The following is a 20,418-nucleotide window of genomic DNA, read 5'->3' as shown; positions in this document are numbered from 1 at the left end:
AGTTTACATGATCATTATGATCATATCAAGCACTTAGTAAGCATTCAATAAAGAGGCATGCATTGTGCTAACCTTAAACAGATTAAACACAGTGAACATGCCTCATAGTGGGCAACTAATTAACAGAAATCATGGTTATTTCTGGATTTGCTATAGTGACCAGAAGTCCACTGCAGTAAGTTTTGCTTTAGTACAGTCGTTTTCAAAGCTGGCTGCAAATGGGAATCACTTAGGGAGCTTTGAAAAATATTGTCGTCTAGGTCCCGACTCCAGCGGTCCTGGTGTGATTGATTTGGGGTGGAGGTCTGGACATTGAGAATTTTTATAAAATTCCCAGTTTATTGTAGTTCACAGTCAAGACTAGAACCTCTGGTTTGGGGTACCTAAGTGGGGGCATGATCAAATACATTCTACCCCCAGGAGTCACATTCAAGTTTCCCTTGAACTCCTTTTTCTAATTCCCTTCTCTCCTACTCTAAACTAGTAACTGCTAGATTCTCCTGTCTAAGCTGGGACTCCCAGAGATACCACATGGTCCCCATTACAGTATGAAAAAAATCTGAATGTGAGGGTGGAAACCAAGAGTGGGGATGGCCTGCTGTCAATATGGGGTGTTGGGAGAAAGGGACAAAGGGGTGGATGAGAGAAAACAAGAAGCAGTGCAAAAAGCCTTTCTCTCTGGCACTGGGATGTGGTTGGTGATGCACATTTAGGCATTCTCAGACTCAGATTCCCACACAAACACCCATACACACACAGACACATCATCTGAAATTCTTCCCTGCCTCCTCCCTTCTCAGCCCACTGCCAACCGCTTGCTCAGAATATTGCTGCAAATTCATAGAACACCTAAAACATGAATAAATGAGAAATGGCTATGTTTATTCATTCACTCACACTTTCATTTACTCATCTATTCTATAAATATTGATTGAACACCTACTATGTGCCAGGTACCTTGCCAGATGATGAGTGAACAGTCATAAATAAAACAGGAGCTTATGGCACATACAGAGGCCCTGCATCTGGAAAGTTATTTGGAGCTGATGGTGTAAGGATTATCTTGTTCACCACTTCTTGAGTTCTGTTCTTTGCCCTGTTCATTGCATGGATATTTGCTGGATAAAGGAATACCTGAATGTATTACTGAGAGAATACCAGAGGGACTGGAGTATGGTGAGGGTAGCAGTAGGTAGGAAGGACTAGAATGATATTTAGGTTGGAAATATGGGTATAAATTGGTTATGCTGGGCCTACAGCCTATGGCTTCACAACAAAATCAGACATTATATTCTGTGCATGGGAAAGCTGTTGTATATTTTCAAACAAAATGATAAGGACTGGGAAAGTCCAGAGGGATTCAAAAGAGGCATTTGGGCAAAGAATCAAATGTTCCGCAAAGATGAAACGAGACATGCAATAGCTGGGAATCAAGAAGGCATAGTGTGTTTGCTGAAGGGAAGGGCATCGTGCTTTACTTAAATATAGAGATGAAAGATCGTCTAGTGGAGAGACAAGTGTACGGACAAATATTGTACAGAGCAGTAGATGCTGGGAGCAAATGCAGTTGGCATTGAACCTTATGGGATTGCAGAGGGGTCCTCTCCAGTCTAGACTTGGGAAGCCAAGAAATCCTCCATGGAGAATGAAAGACCAAAACAGAACCTAAAAAAGTGGGTGGATTTAGGAGGTGGAAGTGGAAGAGGGAAGGCAGGTAGAAATGGAAGGAGGAACAGAATGTTTCACCCAGAAAATGGTGAGCCTACAAAAGCACAGAGAAACATCTTAAAATTTAGAGCTAGGCACACCTGGGGGGCTCAGTCAGTTACACGTCTGACTCTTGATTTCAGCTCAGGTCACGATCTCAGTGGGCTGAGATTGAGCCCAGAGTCGGGCTCTACCACAGCACTGGCTGTGGAGTCTGCTTGAGAGTCTCTTTTTCTCTTTCCCTTTCCCTTTGCCCCTCCCCCCACTCCCATTCATGCTCTCTCCCCGTTAAATAAAAATCTTTTAAAAAAGTTTAGAGCTGGGGCTCCTGATGGCTCAGTGGTTAAGCCTCTGCCTTCAGCTCAGGTCATGATCTCAGGGTCCTGGGATAGAGCCCCACATTGGGCTCTCTGCTCAGCAGCGAACCTGTTTCTCTCTCTCTCTCTGCCTTCCTCTCCACCTACTCGTGATCTCTGTCTGTCAAATAAATAAATAAAATCTTAAAAAAAAATTTAGAGTGAAATCTTAGTGACTCATATAAATCAAAGTAAATTTTAAAAGTTTATAGAGACTTAGAATGTCAGGCACTGCGGTACACAACCTTATAATAATCTTTTGAATTAGGTATCAATGAGCAATTTAGGGGAACTTATTTGCATAGGATCTAACAGTAAGTGGTGTGGCTAAAATCCAGAGTCTGTTCTCTTAGCTTTTCTGTTGTACTGTGTTACTGACAAAGTCAAAAAATAAAGAAGTAAAAGGAAGTATCTCCCAAGGAGATACAGATTATTTTTATGTGTATATGTATAAATTCACACACATACACACTTCTTTTTTTCTCTAGTTTTTTTTTTTTTCCTATTTCTGGAAATTATCTTTCCACCTTAATTAAATCTCAAACCAGAAAAAAAAAAGAGAGATAATCAACTATAATGACATAAGACAAAGACCAGTAAAGGATTTACTTGAAGACAAATTATATTTAAACTTAGGGTGTCAAGAAAACTTAATGGGATTTAAGCCCACACTAGGCAAAGAGGATTTATGTTTGTCTGTTGGTTGAGGTTAACCATTGGTACAGGTAGGATTCTTTTTTTTTTTTTAAACAGGTAGGGTTAGGGTTATTATCAAATAATTTTCAGTAAACTGGAAGAAAGATTACCTGATAGTAACCTTCCAGGACAAGGATAGAACAAAGGAGGTAGAATATTCTCGGTTTCCATTAAGAGAAAATAACGACAAAAACAATTCAAATTAGAGTATATAATAAAGAAGATGTATGATTTCTTAAAGGTTAAGAGTTTGCAGGTAGGGCTCACCTCCCAAACACCACAGGTTTGATTCAGAAACTCCACTAAGCCTTCAAGGACCTAGCTCATTTTCAACTTTCTTCCAGCTTACTGAAAACTATTTGATATCACTGGTTTTATTTTTCTTAACCTAGTTGGCATATTTTCGAACTGTGCTATCCAATACAGTATCTACAAACCATATGTGTCTACTTAAATTGAAATTAATTAAAATTAAATTAAATTGAAAATTCATTGCCTTGGTTGTACTGGCCACATTTCAAGTACTTAATAGCTACATGTGGGTAGTGGCTACCATCTTGGCCAGCACAGGCATAGAACATTTCCAGCATTACAGAAAGTGCTACTGGATAGTGCTGACTGAGAGAGAGAGAGACAGAGAGCCATTAAATGAGGAGACTTGTGTTCTAATGTCACCCAGGCCACTAAACTCACCATATTCCCTTGGGTAAGCTTATTCTCTTTCTTAAGTTTTTTAATTTCCTCTAGAGCAGAGAGATTGTACTAGGAGGTTTTGGTGGAGGTTCAATATAATGAAATTCTAAGTGCTTTCTTTTGATTTTTAACATTTGTAGACTTTTCTTTATTCTTAAGAGATCAGCTGTGAGCTCTATCATCAGATGGTATTCAGACGGATATCAAGTACTGAAAACCAGGGCTGAAAATTCAGGACAGTTTCATTTCTTCTAGAGAGAGAGAGAAAAAAAAAAAAAGTCCAACACAAATTTAGAAGGCATATAAGTATGGGTTTAAATAACGTATGCGCCAATTTCTTTGACTTAGTTCATAATAGTTGACTGATAGAACAAATCAGTCATTGGGAATATGTCACCACTTTACAAAAGCATGTTATTGGCTACCAAAAGAACTAGAAAATTGTAGTGGGGAGGGCACACCATCTACTTATTTCTAGAGAAAAGTTCATTTTGCATGGCATCTTGATAGTGAACTCATACTTTACTTTTGATTGATTTGTTATTATTCATTTATTTATGCAAACATTTGAGTGTATGCCAGCTACCATATATATGCTCAATTCTGAAGATACATTAGTAAATAAGATACTGGTTTTCCTTGCTGTTATGACTCTAGTAAGGAGATGAAGAGATATCAAGCAAGTAATTCCAGAAATAGTTATTTACAATGGTGGGGAAGGCTATAGAGATGATATCATAAGGGCTACAGGAGCATATACCAGGGGAACTTGATCTCTTTTGGGGCCAGAGACTACCTGGAAAAAGTTTCCCTGTCCCATTCAAAGACCCAAGAGAGGACTGTAGTAGGATTCAAGAGTGAGAGTGTTATAAAAGAGAGGCCAGAGAAGCAGACAGGGGCCCACTGATGCAGAGTCCTCTTAACCATGGTCATGAATTTGTGCTTTATTTTAAGCTCAATGGAAAGCCACTAAAAGTTTTTTAAATACAGGAATGGCATGATCAACATGCACCTCAGACATATTCCCTCTTGCTGCAGAGTGGGGACCGATGGGTGAGAGGTGCACATTTGACGGCAAGTGGACTAGTTAGGCAAATATATCGTAGTTCAGATGAAAGATGATGGTAGCCTCAACAAGGTGTTTGAATGAAGACGGAGAGAATGGGTAGATTTCAGGCACCGATAGAAAGTCAAATTAATAGGAGTGACAGGATGTGGGAGTTCATAGAGAGGGAAAGGAGAAAGACCTTCTTCATTTCTGGCTTGAAATATTGGGATTAGTGATGATGAATACAACTTTGGATGTGTTTTAGGAACCATAGACATCATGTTACTGTTTTTATAATTATCATCAAGGCAGTCATTTTCATGGCCTTCACATGCTTATAATATATGTTCATTTTCCTGTAATAAAGAGACCACTTGGTCTCTAACACAACAGTTTATTTATTACTTTGATTACAGAGAAGAAAGTGAAGCTGTTGCTTCAACTTTCTCTGTGTTCTAAAAGAAGAATAAAGACATGAGAAGTAGAAGAACAAAAGCAATGACCTTATTCTTTCTTCCTCTTCTGCCTGGAAGACAGACAAGATAAGCAATGAGGAATTATAATTGATAAAGTAATTGTAGAGATAGGCTGCTAGAGGTGAAAAATGAGACTTCAACATGAAGGTTATCTTTCCTTCCAGGCTGAGAAAAATTTTTGTCTTCCATTTCCCTTTTCTTGCAGATCCTGAAAATTCTACTTTATGTACCCAGATCCAAATATAGAACTACGTATCACTAGTTTTACAGAAAATGATTTAGCCTCTGTTGATGCTCTGTTACTGTTAATGATTCTTATTCTCTCTTGAAGAGTAACTTAGCTTTTTTCTTTGCTTTTGTTTTGTTTTTCACCTTGAGAATGCTATGGATTTTTAAGAAATAATTTTTCTCTTCTTAACTTCACTAGAAAGTAAAAGAAAGCTTAGAGTCAAAATAGTGCCCCCTCTATATCATTGGATGATTTACATTTCATATTCAAACTTGACATCAGGTTCATCTTTGTTTACTTGCAATATTAGCAAGAAACAATATGTTTTATCTTTATCACGTAAAACATATTGTTTCTTGCTAATATTGCTTCCCTATATTTGCTTGATTAGAATTTAGGTTCTGGGTATCACAGATAAGTCTGAATTATAATCCTTCCACCTTATGAGAGGTGTGACCTCAGTTCAAATACGTAACTTCTCTGAAATTTGAGTTTCTACCCCAAAAAACAGAGATCATGAAAATATAGATCTATTAGCACTTTTGTAAGTATTTTTCTTAAAAATTTTTTATTTATTTGACAGAGAGAGACACTGCGAGAGAGGAAACATAAGCAGGGCGTGTGGGAGAGAAAGAAGCAGGCCTCTGGCTGAGCAGGCATCTGGGCTGGATCCCAGGACCCTGGGATCATGACCTGAGCAGAAGGCAGAGGCCTAAGGACTGAGCCATCCAGGTTCCCCAGCACTTTTGCACTGAATGTAAAGGCTCAGCCAGGGATTGATACATAGCAAGAGCCCCTCCAAAATAGGAATTAATACAGTAGCACCATCATCATCATTTTATATACTATTAATTATGATATTTTTATCATAAATTATATATTATATATACCCTCAGTCATCATTAATATTATGTATTATTATAACTCCTGTTCTCTTATTGTGCTTCATTTGCTTCCTCTTCATCATGCTTTTTTTCTTTTTAGCTTAAATATATTTTGAAGCAATGGAGGTACAGAATAGAGAAATAAGGCAAGTATATATAAACCATTTAGACCCCGAAGGTAAGACTGACAAGCTAGGCATATTGCTATGTATCTGGTATAGGGCACATAGGACTGCTTGGTAGAATGGAAAATTTGGTGAGTCCTAGGGGAAAATAGCAAAATAACACAAATGATTTACATACACAAATGGAAAAAGATAGGGTAACATTATTACTTAGCCAAGGGAAAGGTATATTACCTTCTTACGAACATAACATGATTTAAAGCAGAGGTTGTCAGCCAACTGATAGGTAGCCCCAGTGACCATTTAAAAAAAAAAAAAAGAAAGAAAGAAGAAAAGAAACTGGGCTTTAGTGCTACTAGAGGCATATAGATTAGATGGAAGGTGATGTGACAATGATCTTTTCATCCATGCTTCCATTTTCATTAGACAATGGAAATGAAATAAGAAAAAAACATCAGGGTTTGGAAATCACAACCAAAATGTTTAATTTCAAGAAATACGATTTAAATGGTGTACATGTAAGCCACTTTAATTTGCATTGGATTGAAACTTGGCATGTTTCTTAGTCCAGATGTAATTTATTTAGATTTCTTTAGTTGTTTTTCAATTTAGAAATATGCATAGACATAAAATGTTGCGTGTCTTGAATTTTTTTTCTGCATATTTGTGAATTAAAATTAGCAAAATTATTATTAAATGGACTGGTCTTAAGCTGAAATAAGATGGCTTTTATTTCTTTGTTTAAGAAAAGATTTGAGGGATAAAAAGAGAGAGAGAGCATGAGTAGGGGGAGGGACAGAGGGAAAGGGAGAAGGAGACTCCCCGCTGAGCACAGAGAGAGCCATGGGGCTCAATCCCAGGACTCAGATTATGACCTAAACTGAAGTTAGACACTTAACCGATTGACCTATCCAGGTGCCCCAAATAGCTTTTATTTCTAATACCAAGAAATGAGAAGTGTGGTAATCAGGAACATGAGGGATTTTCTTGTGGTACCTGACACCTGGATGGGGGAGTTGGCCCCTTCAATGGGTTTCCCATGTAACTTAATAATACAAAGTATATGTGATTTCTTTTTTTTTTTTTTTAAGACTTTAATGATCATTTGGAGAGGCAGGGAACACTCTATAGGATATAGAAATCACCTTTGAACATTTGTTCTTGGTCCTTCTCTTCCTGAGCCTCTAATATATTTCTATCTCTGTCTCTCTGTCCCCCACCATTTTCTTTCTCCCTTTTAGTTTTCTCCTTGTTACATCCTCTATCTCTCTACCTCACTTTTTATTATGCAGGATGATTTGCGGAATATTCTTGGCTCTTTAAGCGTTATGAGTGTTTTGGTTTTACCCCTAGTTATTTTCATTGGGCTTTTGGTAAGAAAGAATGTGGGTTTCTCCATGGGGCGATGATTTGCTGAATATTGTTGGCTATTTAAGCATTATGAGTGTTTTGGCTTTTACCCCTAGTTATTTTTAATTGGGCTTTTGGTAGGAATGAATGTGGGTTTCTCCATGGAGCAGAGTTCTAATAAACAGGCATTTCACTTTCTCACATAAACACATGGGCATACAAACAGATACTGTGTTTGAAGTGTGTACCTTTAGGAGTTTGGCTTAACTTATGATTTGGACACCTAACTGTGTAGCTATCTTGAATTAATGAAACTGATGGGCTACAGTGCTGTAGTCCTTCGCCTTTTGAAATATCGTGCCTGCGTGAGCAGGATGTAACCATAGGCCACATGAGTGATCAGTCTATAACTCATGGATGACCAGTGTCCTGAGGAATTCCAGCAGCTTGGTTTGATGTGCATACTGCTGGATCCTCAGAGCTTAAGGCAGAACATAAAAATTCAATTATTACGTGGATAGTACAAGTTAAAATCCTCATCATTCAGAGTAGACTAGGTTGTGCTGCAATAACAAATAGCTCCCAAATCTTAGTTGTTTGAAGAACAAAGTATTTCTTAGTCACTGTGTGTATCCATTATGGGCTGGTAGGGATAAGGGAGGGCCTGGGGTCTATGTGATCACTCAAGGATCCAGGCTGATAGTGACTAATCTCTGTTCTGGGGGCAAAAGAGGGGGTTGCCTCAACAATTAAATGATGTAGCCTCAAAAAGACACCATCAATTCTGCTGATACTTCATTGGTCAGAACTTTATGGCCCACTCAGCCATAATGGAATCAGGAGACACAATCCTACTATGGCCAGATGGTGGAGAGGCCAACTTTTTTGAAAGATGTGATCAGGGGCACCTGGGTGGCTCAGTGGGTTGAAGCCTCTGCCTTTGGCTCAGGTCATGATCCTGGGATCATGGCATCGAGCCCCACATCAGATTCTCTGCTTGTCGGGGATCCTGCTTCCCTTCCTCTCTCTCTCTCTCTGCCTGCCTTTCTGCCTACTTGTGATCTCTCTCTGTCAAATAAATAAATAAAATCTTAAAAAAAAGAAAGAAAGAAAGATGTGATCAGGTAGTTTGCTCTCACAAAATAGTTGGAAGAATAGACAAAATTGCCTTAAATTCCAGTATTTGTTGAAGTTCATATCATTTAGGAAAAATGGTCATTGGCTGCAATACAATGGACTACAAGGTATTTGGAAGAAAAACATAAAACTACATTGATAGTCTTGTTTCATTCATGCATATATAGAAAGTCTTTATTTCAGTCTTTTAAAAAAAATTTACAATGCTTATCTGAGTGCCTTGAACATAATCCTTTAGTATTTCAAGTTTATTAAATTGAATGAATTTATAGTAACTATGTTTAGCTTTAATTTAATCCCTAGAAGGGAAGAACATAATGGTTAGTTTTTCAAAATGGTAGCCCTTACTACTAACTTCCTTTTAACTTGAATGCATTAGCATAGCAAAAACAAAATAAATAAATAAATAAAACAAATTCATGGAGCAGACTATTTTCCACACTTCTATATTTCAAAAGCCAAGAATGTACTCAATATATACCTGTTAAATGGATAAATAATACTTTTTTGAAACTATCTTAATGGTAAAGAAATGAGAAAAAGTAATGGTTAATTTTGGGGGGTTGTTTTAACCCTGAAATTTTTAAGATTTTATTTATTTTTATGATAGAGAGGGAGAGTGTGTGTGTGTGAGAGAGAGAGAGAGAGAGAGAGAGAGAGAGTGAGCATGAGCAGGGGAGGATGGGCAGAAGGAGAAGGAGAAGCAGACTCCTGGTGACCAGGAAACCTGATGCAGGGCTCAGTCCCAGTATGCTGGGATCATGACCTGAGCCAAAGGCAGATGCTTAACCAACTGAACCACCCAGTCAGCCCAACTATGAAGTATTTTCTTTGAGTGTCTAAGACATGGGCTCTTGCACCAGATCATTGGAGTTTGAAACCAGCTCTATCACTTACAAGCTATATTACCCTGTGCAGGTTTCTTAATCTCCCTGTTCCCCCTGGAAACACGCCTCATCCATGAAATGGAGATAATAATAATAATATTTACCTTATGGGGTGAGTAAAAAAGATTAAATTATACCTTATAACCACATAGAGTAGTACTACTCATAGGAAAGGTTTAAAAAACATTAGGTGCCACACTGCTGTTATTTGTGCCTTGATACTGCACCATCGGTATACAATTTCCATATGTATCACCAACACAACAATAATGAACCACAAAAATGACACATGCACTACTGTTACTTTGATTTTTTTTTAAGACATCTATTTATTTATTTGACAGAGAGAGAGAGAGAAATCACAAGTAGGCAGAGAGGCAGGCGGAGAGAGAGGAGGAAGCTGGCTCCCCACAGAGCAGAGAGCCCGAAGTGGGACTTCATCCCAGGACCTCGAGACCATGACCTGAGCCGAAGGCAGAGGTTCCCACTGAGCCACCCAGGCGCCCCTACTTTGGTGTTGTTACATGTACATTACACAGTGGGAAAGACCCATGGGAAGGACCCATACATCTGCAGGGGCTCTCACTCTTTCACTCTGTGTAACATGAGCAAAGGTGATGGTTTCCCAAGTCGCACGGTGGCATCAACCGTTCTTTATCTTTTTTTTTTTTTTAATTTATTTATTTGAGGTGGGGAGGGGCAGAGGGAGAGAATCATGAAGCACACTCCCCTCTGAGTGTGGAGTGTGACGTGGGCCTCGATCCCACCACCCATGAGATCATGACCTGAGCCTATACCAAGAGCCAGAGGCTCCACCCACTGAGAAACCCAGGTGCCCCTTTGACCCTTCTTTATAACACCTGTGCAAGGCAGAGATATTCTGAGGCATTTTAAAAGGTTTGTGAGGAGGGAAAATCATGAGAATCATCTTGATTTTGAGAAAAAAAAATATGAAAGACTTGGCCTATGACATTGGCGATCACACTGATCTTATTCTCTGCCTTGTCTTCAAGCATCTGACACATAGTAGGTACTTTATAAGCAATTCATGAAATAACTGAATGAGTGTTTCTGAGAATCAGTGCTCATGCAGTCTATAAGTGAAAAGTAGGTCGCCTTATGTGCATTGTTAATGTTGAGATACAATCACACTATTTCCGAAGAAGAGAGTGTCCGAACCAAAGTACTAGAAACAAAATGTTCGGTTTCTGAGTGTTTCCTCTCCCTACTCCAGCATGTTATTGGAGGGAGAGGGAGATTTTTAAAAAAACGCTTTGAGCATATTTCTTTGTCAAAGCCCAGTGTCTGGTGCTGAAAATGACATGTTTCTATTTATTAAACATGTTCAAAAATCTGAGAAGGTTTTTATTGGGCTTATGCATATAAGCATCTATATTATATTCCAAGTATGCCATATTCCCAAATTTAGCTGCCAAAACAATTGACAGACTTAAATTTGTATAAACCTAACAATATTTTTGGTTCACATACTGGTTCAGAGGCCACGAAGGGGTAAGAAATGGCCCATATAGTGCACTTTTGCTTTTACTATTAGTAGTCGAACACCCATTAACACTATCAGTATTTTGCAAAATGCTTTTTCTTTTGTTCTTCCTTCCCTCTTTACTCCTTTGGCAAATGAGTGGTATCCGTGATAGCTCTAACAGAACATACCAGACAATATAGTGTTAAAGTGCTGCTTGAGTTGCTGAAGAGTTAGTGGGCAGGCATTACAATTCCCTGTAGCTGTAACAGAGGGTAATGTCACTTTAAGACATGTGATACTTTACAGAGGAGGGATGTATTGAAACAGACTACTGCTACTTACAGCACCAGCACCGTATAGCAGCCCTGCTCCTACATTTTGCTGCCTTACTCTGCCCCGACTGCACAGGACTGGGGATGGTCCGTCATTAACTGTAAACTGATTCTCATCAGGATCACTTCAAAGGTCTCATCAGACAGAGGTGACGCCAGGAGATGATTTAAAGGTGAAAATGACAAGGTTTCTACCCCTCAAACCTTGGCTCCTTTTCTGACAATACAGTCTGAATGAACCCGATGTCTTCTTTACTGTGGAAATAGCATTGGAAGAGAAAAATATATTTTTAATCCTGATAAAGAAGATTATTGGGAAGATCTTTAAAAAAAAAAAAAGCCTCCAATTGTGCACAGATGGATTTTAGAAAGTGTTAGAGCTTTCCAATGAACACTAATAGAGTACTCTGCTCTTGGCTGGATTTTTCAGGTAAGAAGCTTCTTTAAGGATTTAAGATTCAGAAAGCAGATTTGTAACCTATTCAGTCATATTTAGAGAACTATGTAAGGCTGGATGCATTATTTGGTGGAAAACACCTATTAACATAGAGACAAGAGAGTGAACAGTGAGCTGATAGGCAGGAGCCTTGGAAGTGATGCTGAGAATTTAAAAAAAGTTAAATAAAAAAGGAAAAAGAAGGAAAATACTGCAAATGTGAAGTCACAGTAATCTTTTTAAGTGCTAAAAGCTATGGGGGTGAAGAAATGAGCAAGAGAAAGCACAGTCATGGAAAAACTGTTAAGTTTTGATTGTGGTAGGCTTTTTTAAAGTTTAGATGAATTTCTAGTGCATTATAACTGAAATTCACAAGTAGTCAGTGCATGCCACAGTCACCTCTATTTTGTCTTTCTATAATATGCAGGGTATTTTGAAAAGGCCCTTAAACGCATTCATTTCAAGATTCCCAGAAGGGGTGTTGCTATTTATCTCTACTGAAGAGAATGCATCTATGTTATACTGATAGTTCTGAAAACAGCGAGGCTGAATCTGTTGTGTACAAAAGTAAACAGTGGGCAGTGAAACTAATTATAAAGTGAGTGGTCCATCTGAATCACAGAGTGAGGCATGAAAGGCACCATGCTGTTGCAAATAATGTTTTCCTACTTTGCACTTAATTATGGTTGTCACCATTTGTCTATTACAGTCCTAAACCCCTTTTAAATACTGCATCTCTCTCCTAAAGCCCATAAATTATCTTGTATTATGTCTTTATACACACACATATATATAATGTATATTTCTGCTTTCTGAACATCACAGTTTTTGAAACAGTGCCAGTTTCCTTGAATAAAGAAACCACACTGGGAGGTCACTAGCAGATTTAAATGTATAGTTGAAATACTTGTAGTGTGCCATTTGACAGCAGAAAAAATTTTAAAAGGAACAGTCTGGGTTCTACAGCTCTAAGAGAAAATAATAGACTTAACTGGATTCTTGTATAGAAAAATGCTTCTGTATCACTGGCTGAGTAAGGACGGTGCTTCAAGTTTGATTAATTTGGCAATATGAAATGCAGCATAAGGTGTTGTTTGAGAAATTGGACAATATGTAGCGCAGTTGAGCCTCTGTAGCTCGTAAGATCCTTATAGGTGCAGATAAGACTGTCAAAGTTTCAGCGCCTGAGAAAAGGTATATGTTCATCCCTAAATACATACACCACCTGTGTATGCATATTCATCAACACTATACAACAAATGCCATGATGGGCTCTTAGGTGGCAAAGCAATATTGTAAATTATGGCTCGCTCTAGGATAGAAGCATAGATCTTGCCTCTGAAATTCATTCTGGCTGAAGACAATTCCGTCTGATTTTAAGTCCAGCCAAAAAAGACCGGTTCTATCAGGAGATTACAACATGCCTCTGAGAAATGATTACTTAGTTTAGAAGACAGCAGAATGATTAAAAATTCATGACTGTAGAATTAAAAAAAAATGCACTCTTTCCTTCCAGGCTTATGTCAGACTTACAATGAAGTTAGAATGAACAGGAGTATGCAGCTTTTCAAAGCCTGGAATAACTATAGTTTAAAGATCATCGTGTAAAACATTGGCTGTATAGGCAGGATACTGTGCTTTAAACTGCCTAACGGAGAGTCAAAAACTTTTATTTATTTTTGTGTTCTGACAGTCCTTGGAGTTTGGCTTTGCAGAATTTCACAAAGAATTCATGATCTCTCCAGGAAGGCTTTCCCTCAATCCCCCTTCATGGCATGACCTCTGCTGGGTTAATTTCAGCCAGCAAAGTAGCAAAGGGGACATGACGTCTGAGACCCTCCTTCTCTCATCAGTGGGACTGACTGAGCTGGGGGCTTGAAGCTGGGGGTAATCCTCGTTATCTCATGCTCTCTTTAGAGAATGGCAATGGTCTCTGCGATGTCCTGGGTCCTGTATTTGTGGATAAGTGCTTGTGCCCTGCTCCTCTGCCATGGATCCCTTCAGCACACTTTCCAGCAGCACCACCTGCACAGACCAGGTAAGTCGGGCGCTGGCTCCCCTGCAGCCTCCAAGTCTCACCGCTGTCACCCTAACAGATGGTTGAATGTAAGTGACAGAAAGTGCTACCCTGCGGGCAGCTTGCCTCTGAATTCCAAGACTCACATTGCTGCTGGCTGGATGCTTTGGGGCAAGGTGAGGGGGATACTAAAATGCCCTAGAGGTATTTCTATGAATCTCTCAGAAAAAAAAAAAAAATGGTTTTCTCTAAGAGTCTCCCTACCCCCTTCCTCACACCTTAAAAAAGTGAAGTCATTGGTTTGGGGATGCTTTGGCCAATAACCAAAACGCTGCAGAAGATGGGATAACTTGCAAGACTTGATTTTTTTTAGAGAGGCAAAATAGGACCTTTGCAACAATAAAATAATGTGTATGGATATTCCTTGTATATCTTATCCAGTGTAGATATTATAATCTCGGTGTGTATGTGGCTAAGGATTTTGTGGAGATGTTAGTGCCAAAATTAACTTTGGAAGTAGTTTGTTAATGTAAAAGAAATTTTAAAATAACTTACTATTTCTTGTCTGGTTTAATTTGTGTCCTTCCCTTTCTCCCTTCCTTCCTTCACTTTCTGTTCTTCCAGTTTGTTCCGTGGTGTTTTTCTCTCCCTCTTCCTTGGCACTTTCAGGAACAAGTTCCCTTTAGCCTGATTCCTCCCCCCTCCATATTGAATTTTGATTTCCGGATGCATTTTGCTTTTCTTCGTCTTTTTGTTTAAAGTATATCTTTTACCCTTCCGTGGCCTCACTCTTCAATCTGGATTTTTTTTTTTTTTCACCTTCTTTGCCTTTCCCATTACTGTCCCCCAGCTTGATTGTCCTTACCCTTACCGGTTCTTTGAAAAGATTTCCTTCCATATTCTGTTTAGTTTCAGTCTTTGCATTCATTTACTCCTCCCTCCACCTGCGCCGCTCTCCCCCATCGCCAAGTGTGGGCTCCGGGGACTAGTTGCGCCGCCAAGCTCCTGATCTTCAGTTCGGAAGTGCTCCCAGCCCTCCATCCCCTCTCAAATGCCTTCCTGGCCTCCCATACGTTCGGCTGGCTCCAGCTGCGCGGTCCAGGGTCCACGCTTTTGCCTATCTCAGGCTCCGCAATCAGCCTGGGCACCAGTCCTGGGCTCGTCGGCGCAATCGTCCAGCAACACCTCCCGGGGCGCTGTGTGCTGCCTCCCCGGGCTCTGCTTCCAGGCTGCGGGCAGGACGGAAAGAGCGAGGGTGCAACCTGGGGTCCTCCCGCGCGCCCGCAGCGGGCTGGGCTGCGGGGGAGCGCCCCAGCCGGTTCGCTGCAGGAGCCAGGGCCACCCCTCCCCCCCGGCACCGCCAAGGACTCGGGAGGAGGAGGGGTCGGGGTGGGAGGAGAAATCTGGGCGGCCTCAGCCCGGGGGCTGCGTCAAGGGCCCCAGTCACCCTCACTCCCCACGCCCTGAGTCTCGGAGGGAAGGCGAGGGGGCGCTGGTGCCCCTGCAGGTGGGCATGGAAACCGCTCTCCCACCCCCACCGCTCGCTTGCATTTCCGCCTTGTGGGTCCTCGTCCCCCAGCCGGCACCCCCACGCTGGGAGGCTTCGGTGCCGAGGCGAAGGAAGAACAAACGTGGGTTATGGAAGCCCGGGTTTACCTCCAGTTAGTTAATTACCAATCTGTTCAGGCAGAAATGTCTGATTTGTTACATTCCTACAAATAACACGGCAAATCGGCATACATTGTAATCGTTAACAGTAAGAATTCGTAACAAAAGTAACTATTGTGATTGTTTTAGGCACACTCTCACGTTGTCTTAATCCGTCTATAAGTAGGTGTAATCCCCCCCCCCAACGCGCACGCCCCCCCCCACACACGCACCGCCCCCAATCCTTCTGTTGCCCAGGAGACTGAAGTTCTGAGGGATCTGGTGACTTGTGTGAGACCGCACAGCCAATAACTGCCGTTGGAAGTCAGGTCGGTCTGATGTCACCTCCCTGGCCTGTTTCCCAACGAGGGCATAATATCTCTCAGGGCACAGAATAATCACGCCCAGTAGCCTCCTTGAGGGGGTGCGAACTGTTTCTCATAATCTGTGAAAACTTCCAAGTTATGTCAACGCACGGACTCATTTAAACTGCAAAAAAGGTGTCCATGGCAGGACTTGGTAAGGGGTGGCACAAGGCGATGGCAGCGCTCAGGACCAGCCTTCATCTCGGGTGCTTAACTTGAAGCGGCTTGACCTTGGGAAAGTCAGTTTTCTTCTCTGGGCCCAATTTCCCATTTAGAGATATTGTGGGGGTGTAAATAAAAGGATTTCTGCGACAGTGCTTTGTAAACTGTGAAGCTCCTTCTTGAATATCAGTAACTGACATCTACAAAGGTACACGGTACAGGTGCTGAATGAGTAAAGTTTTGCTGTTCACACAGCTAACAATCCACATAGGACAAAACCTTGTGTTAATCTCCCGATTTTTTTTTAAACTATGTAATACCTGGCTAGAAAAAGACCGCTGCCTTTTCGGCTGGATGTGTATAGTCGTGAAATAGAGTATACGTTGCAGTGAGCTTTCACTTAGACTATCTGTTCATCATTTAATACAGGAGGGTTTTTTGTGGGTGGTTTTTTTGTTGTTGTTTTGTTTTGTTTTGTTTTGTTGGACCTGGGGTTATGGCTATGCTACTTCTGTTAAGTACACTCAAATCTTTATGGGGCTTATTATCAAAAGATTATAATTTTAAACTGAGAAACATGTCATTAAGTGTTGACTAAAACCAAATTCAGTATTTGCTTTCTCCACTGTCTTATTATCACCAATGCATGGTCTATCTGTATGTCGGCTACCCCAAGAAATTGTAGCTCGGAACCCAATTTTAACCCCCAATGCTTATATATTTGAGATCCATTACAGATTCATTGATGAAATTAAGAAACTATATGTACTCCTTTCTAGATGCAGGAAGATTAAAATGACATCAAACTGAGAGTCCAATGGTTCTATGTAATAGGTTTATTCAACTTTCTTGGGTTTTCAGCAATAGCTGCAAAGATTAAAGCGATAGATCTTGGACACAGCAATATTCTAGATTCAGTCAGAAATGCAATCTCCTCTAATACAATCCGTTTTGATTTTAAGAGTAAATGTATGCTTTTTTTGATGAGAGTTGTGATGTTTCCCTTTGTGAGTCTTAAATCTTCAGGGACACTAATGAAATGTGTATGAAAACAAGAGAGAAATCACGGCCAGTTATCTGTGACAATCCACCCTTAAATGAGCAAATAAATAAATAAATAGTTGGATAAATGAGCAAAAAGGAAAAACATAATCTCATTTTCTCAAATCAGTTAAAACAAGTGACATGATGAGAAAAAATGAGACACCAGGCAGACCCTGAGCTTTGCCACATTTGCCTAAGCTTGAAAAATCACCTCTTTCATAAAGCAGGAGCAGGAGGACACTGCATGCATACCAAGTATCCAGGAAATGTGAAAAATGACAAATCTTTCCCTCAGAGCCCTGAATGGGGGGAGAGTGAAGGCTTTACAGCTGCCTCCTCACCTGCTTAGGAACGGTTGGTCCCCCTCTTGCCAGCCGCTTACCCGCAGCTTCACCATCCCCTACACAGTAAGATTGATGGTGTTCCCATCCCAAGCAGCCAATTTCAGTCTCTCAAGAAATAATCCACTACACTGACAGATGAGTGGAATTTGACGCGTTGTCCCCCTCATCAGACTGTGCCGCACCTGGATGGCACCAGCCAGCCTGGGTCCTGTATGGGAAATGGTTAGAGATCTGGGCCAATTTCTGCTGTCAAAACATGAAATCTGCACATTGTTTTTGTGAGGCCGTGAATTTGAGATCTGTCTTCTCAATGCAGTGGGTTAGTACACAAACAGAATGAGAATATGTTAACCAGAAAACAGACTGATTTTAATAGATTCCCCTGTAGTCTCTAAGTACTTTCTATTTTTTATATTTATGGTATTAGGAATGCACCATTTATTTTCACTTACTCACCAGTTAGGAGGGATTAAAACAGTCGATCAAATGGAAGTGGATTTTAAAATTACACAAATGAGTAAAATGTGCCGTAGATTAACAGATTTGTAATTTCAATAATTTAATATTTGGCTAAATCAAGTTTTTATTTTAAGAACAATGTAGGAAATTACTATAACAACTTGAAGAATACTCGTGCCTTTTATGTATATAAATAGTAAAGTTAGAAGGGGACACATAATTTAAAAAGAGACAGACTGAACAATGAACACCCAAAAGTGGTGTGTTCCCTGGTTTCAGGTAATTAAAACAGACAGCTTCAACTTTTTCTAAGCATCAGGTATGTAACAGGTGAAAAAGGTGGAATGGTTTGCTGGATGTAACTTTCTAATTTAGAATTAGTTTTTTCCCCCTTATGGATATATGAATTATGACAGTAATTTTAATGATTACTTAATTTCGAGTGTGTGGGTATGTGTGTGTGTGGGGGGGGGTGTTATTCTTGAAACTTAATAAAATATGGATCATTTCAAAATACTTTAGTAAGAAAAGATCCTTGGGATTCTTTAGTAATTTAAAATTACAAAGATAAATTACATGAGACAAGAAGTTATAAGTGCCTAATGAATCATTTATTCTTGAGTCGCTGCTATTGTATGACAGGTGTGTATGGAAATAATATAAGGAAAGATCACTCTGAATAGAATTGTCTATGTAACTTGTGCTTGGCCTGATTTAAAACTATATTAAACAAACTATGTTGTTAGACGGAGGTATACATTTATGACTTAATTATTGCATAGTGGAACATCACCGTGCATTTAAAAGTGTGATTTTTTTGGTTAAAATATTAAAAAGCATTCTTGTAGATCTTATCTTTAGTATTCAGTATCACTTTATTGAAAGCTGATTAAGGAATATGCGTTAGAATACCAAGGCACATTATAATAAAGGATTGTTTTACAACTGTAGTATAGAAGATATCGTCAGAACAACAGTGGTTGCATATTGGCTTTTTAAGAATTCTTACCAGTACTGGATTGCTAAGTGTAGTGAATTGACCTAAGGATTAGAGCAGACAGGTTGTTATTTGGTGTAAGCTGGTGCTAGTGATAATCCACTGATCATCTGATTGATGTTATTGACCTTGTCCCAGAGTCAGAGTGCAGCTATGGACGTTTGATAAGACCTCAAAAGTATCAAAACCAAGTAGAGATGCAAATAAATATTTCCTGTCAATCCCCTGAATTTATAAGAGAATTATCACTAGGCTATATAAATATTGTTACTTATGTGAGCTCAAGTCTATGGCCTCAATTCATCATAGTTAAGGAAAATAGATCTTAGACCACACTGAAAACAAATATTTAGAAGCGGCACTACTACACATTAGCCTTCAGTTGTTAATTTCTTAAAGTTCATTTAAGATGGCAACTTGAACTTTTTGAAAAAGTCTTCCAGTTTTAAACTGTGTGAAAATCTCAAAGCTTTAGTATGTAAATTGGTGCACCATTTTTTGAAAACAATTTGGCAACCTCTCCCAAAATGTAAAATGTGCAAATCCTACACAATTGCATTTCGAGGCGCTTATCCTAAGAAAATGATTGGACAGGTGTGGGAAAAATGTATGCAAAGGTCTAGTTAATTTAATGGCAAGTAACTGGAGGGGGGCTTTATGTACATGGAAAAGAGATTGGTAAAATAAATCCCCCACAATGGGACTCAATGTAGCCACTGCAAAGAATGAGATGTGTTTATATGTATTCCTAAGGAAAAATGCCCATGATATACTGCTCAGTGGGAAAAAAAAGAAGAAAAGAAACAGAATATGCAGTTTCAAAATCATTTTGGAAACAAAATATTAACACAGGCATAAAAAGATGTCAGAAAAGCTATAAGCATTTTATATGTAGTATCAGTTAAACCTAGTGGTAGGACTAGAATGCCTTGGACTTCTTATTTCCTATAGTTTTTGGATTTTATTTTTATATTTTAAATTTTTTTTAAGATTTACTTATTTGAGAGAGACGGAAAGAGAGAGAATGAGAGAGAGCAGGGGAGGGGCAGAGGGAGAGAATTCCAAAGCAGACTCCACTCAGGGGGGAGCCAGAAGTGAAGAGGCGCTCCGCTCCAGCACCCTGAGATCACGACCTGAGCCGAAACCAAGAGCTGGACGGTGAACCGACTGAGCCACCCAGACGCCCCAGTTATGTGTTTTTAAGATTTGTTTTTAATATAGGAAAATATTACTTTTTAACCAAAAGCTTCGGTGAACTGACTGAGCCACCCAGATGCCCCAGTTATGTGTTTTTAAGATTTGTTTTTAATATAGGAAAATATTACTTTTTAACCGAAAGCTTAAAATATTAGCTCTAGTTTTATGGGCAAAATTAGAAATGTATCAAACAGTGTTGTCAGTTTAAAGGGAAAGAAGGAAGAATAGGTAGGAAAGTATCATGAGGCACCTTTCCTTTTAAGAGCCTTAATCCAAGGAAATCTCTAGGCCAGTATTTTCCAGTTCACAGAATACAGTAACCTCAATGCTGCTTGGAAAAAGCC

General features: G+C 39.6%; 1 protein-coding gene across 3 annotated transcripts in view; it reads left to right on the top strand.

The window, feature by feature from the left end:
- TAFA1 (TAFA chemokine like family member 1) overlaps nucleotides 1-20,418 on the top strand; it is a 584,591-nt gene that overhangs the window by 63,396 nt on the left and 500,777 nt on the right. Inside the window, exons 1-2 of one of the 3 annotated variants that reach the window (XM_044253197.1) lie at nucleotides 11,357-11,836; nucleotides 13,760-13,880. In XM_044253197.1, coding sequence (XP_044109132.1) covers nucleotides 13,763-13,880 — 118 coding nt within the window. In that variant the 5' untranslated portion in view covers nucleotides 11,357-11,836; nucleotides 13,760-13,762. Of the gene's footprint in view, nucleotides 1-11,356; nucleotides 11,837-13,018; nucleotides 13,037-13,759; nucleotides 13,881-20,418 lie in introns of those variants that run through there. The other 2 variants (XM_044253198.1, XM_044253199.1) reach the window with 2 other exon arrangements.

The sequence above is a fragment of the Neovison vison genome, chromosome 6 (genome assembly GCF_020171115.1).
Source record: "Neovison vison isolate M4711 chromosome 6, ASM_NN_V1, whole genome shotgun sequence".
Lineage (NCBI taxonomy): Eukaryota > Metazoa > Chordata > Mammalia > Carnivora > Mustelidae > Neogale > Neogale vison.
Note: the sequence above shows the minus strand (reverse complement) of the source record. Positions and strands in the feature narration are given on the sequence as shown.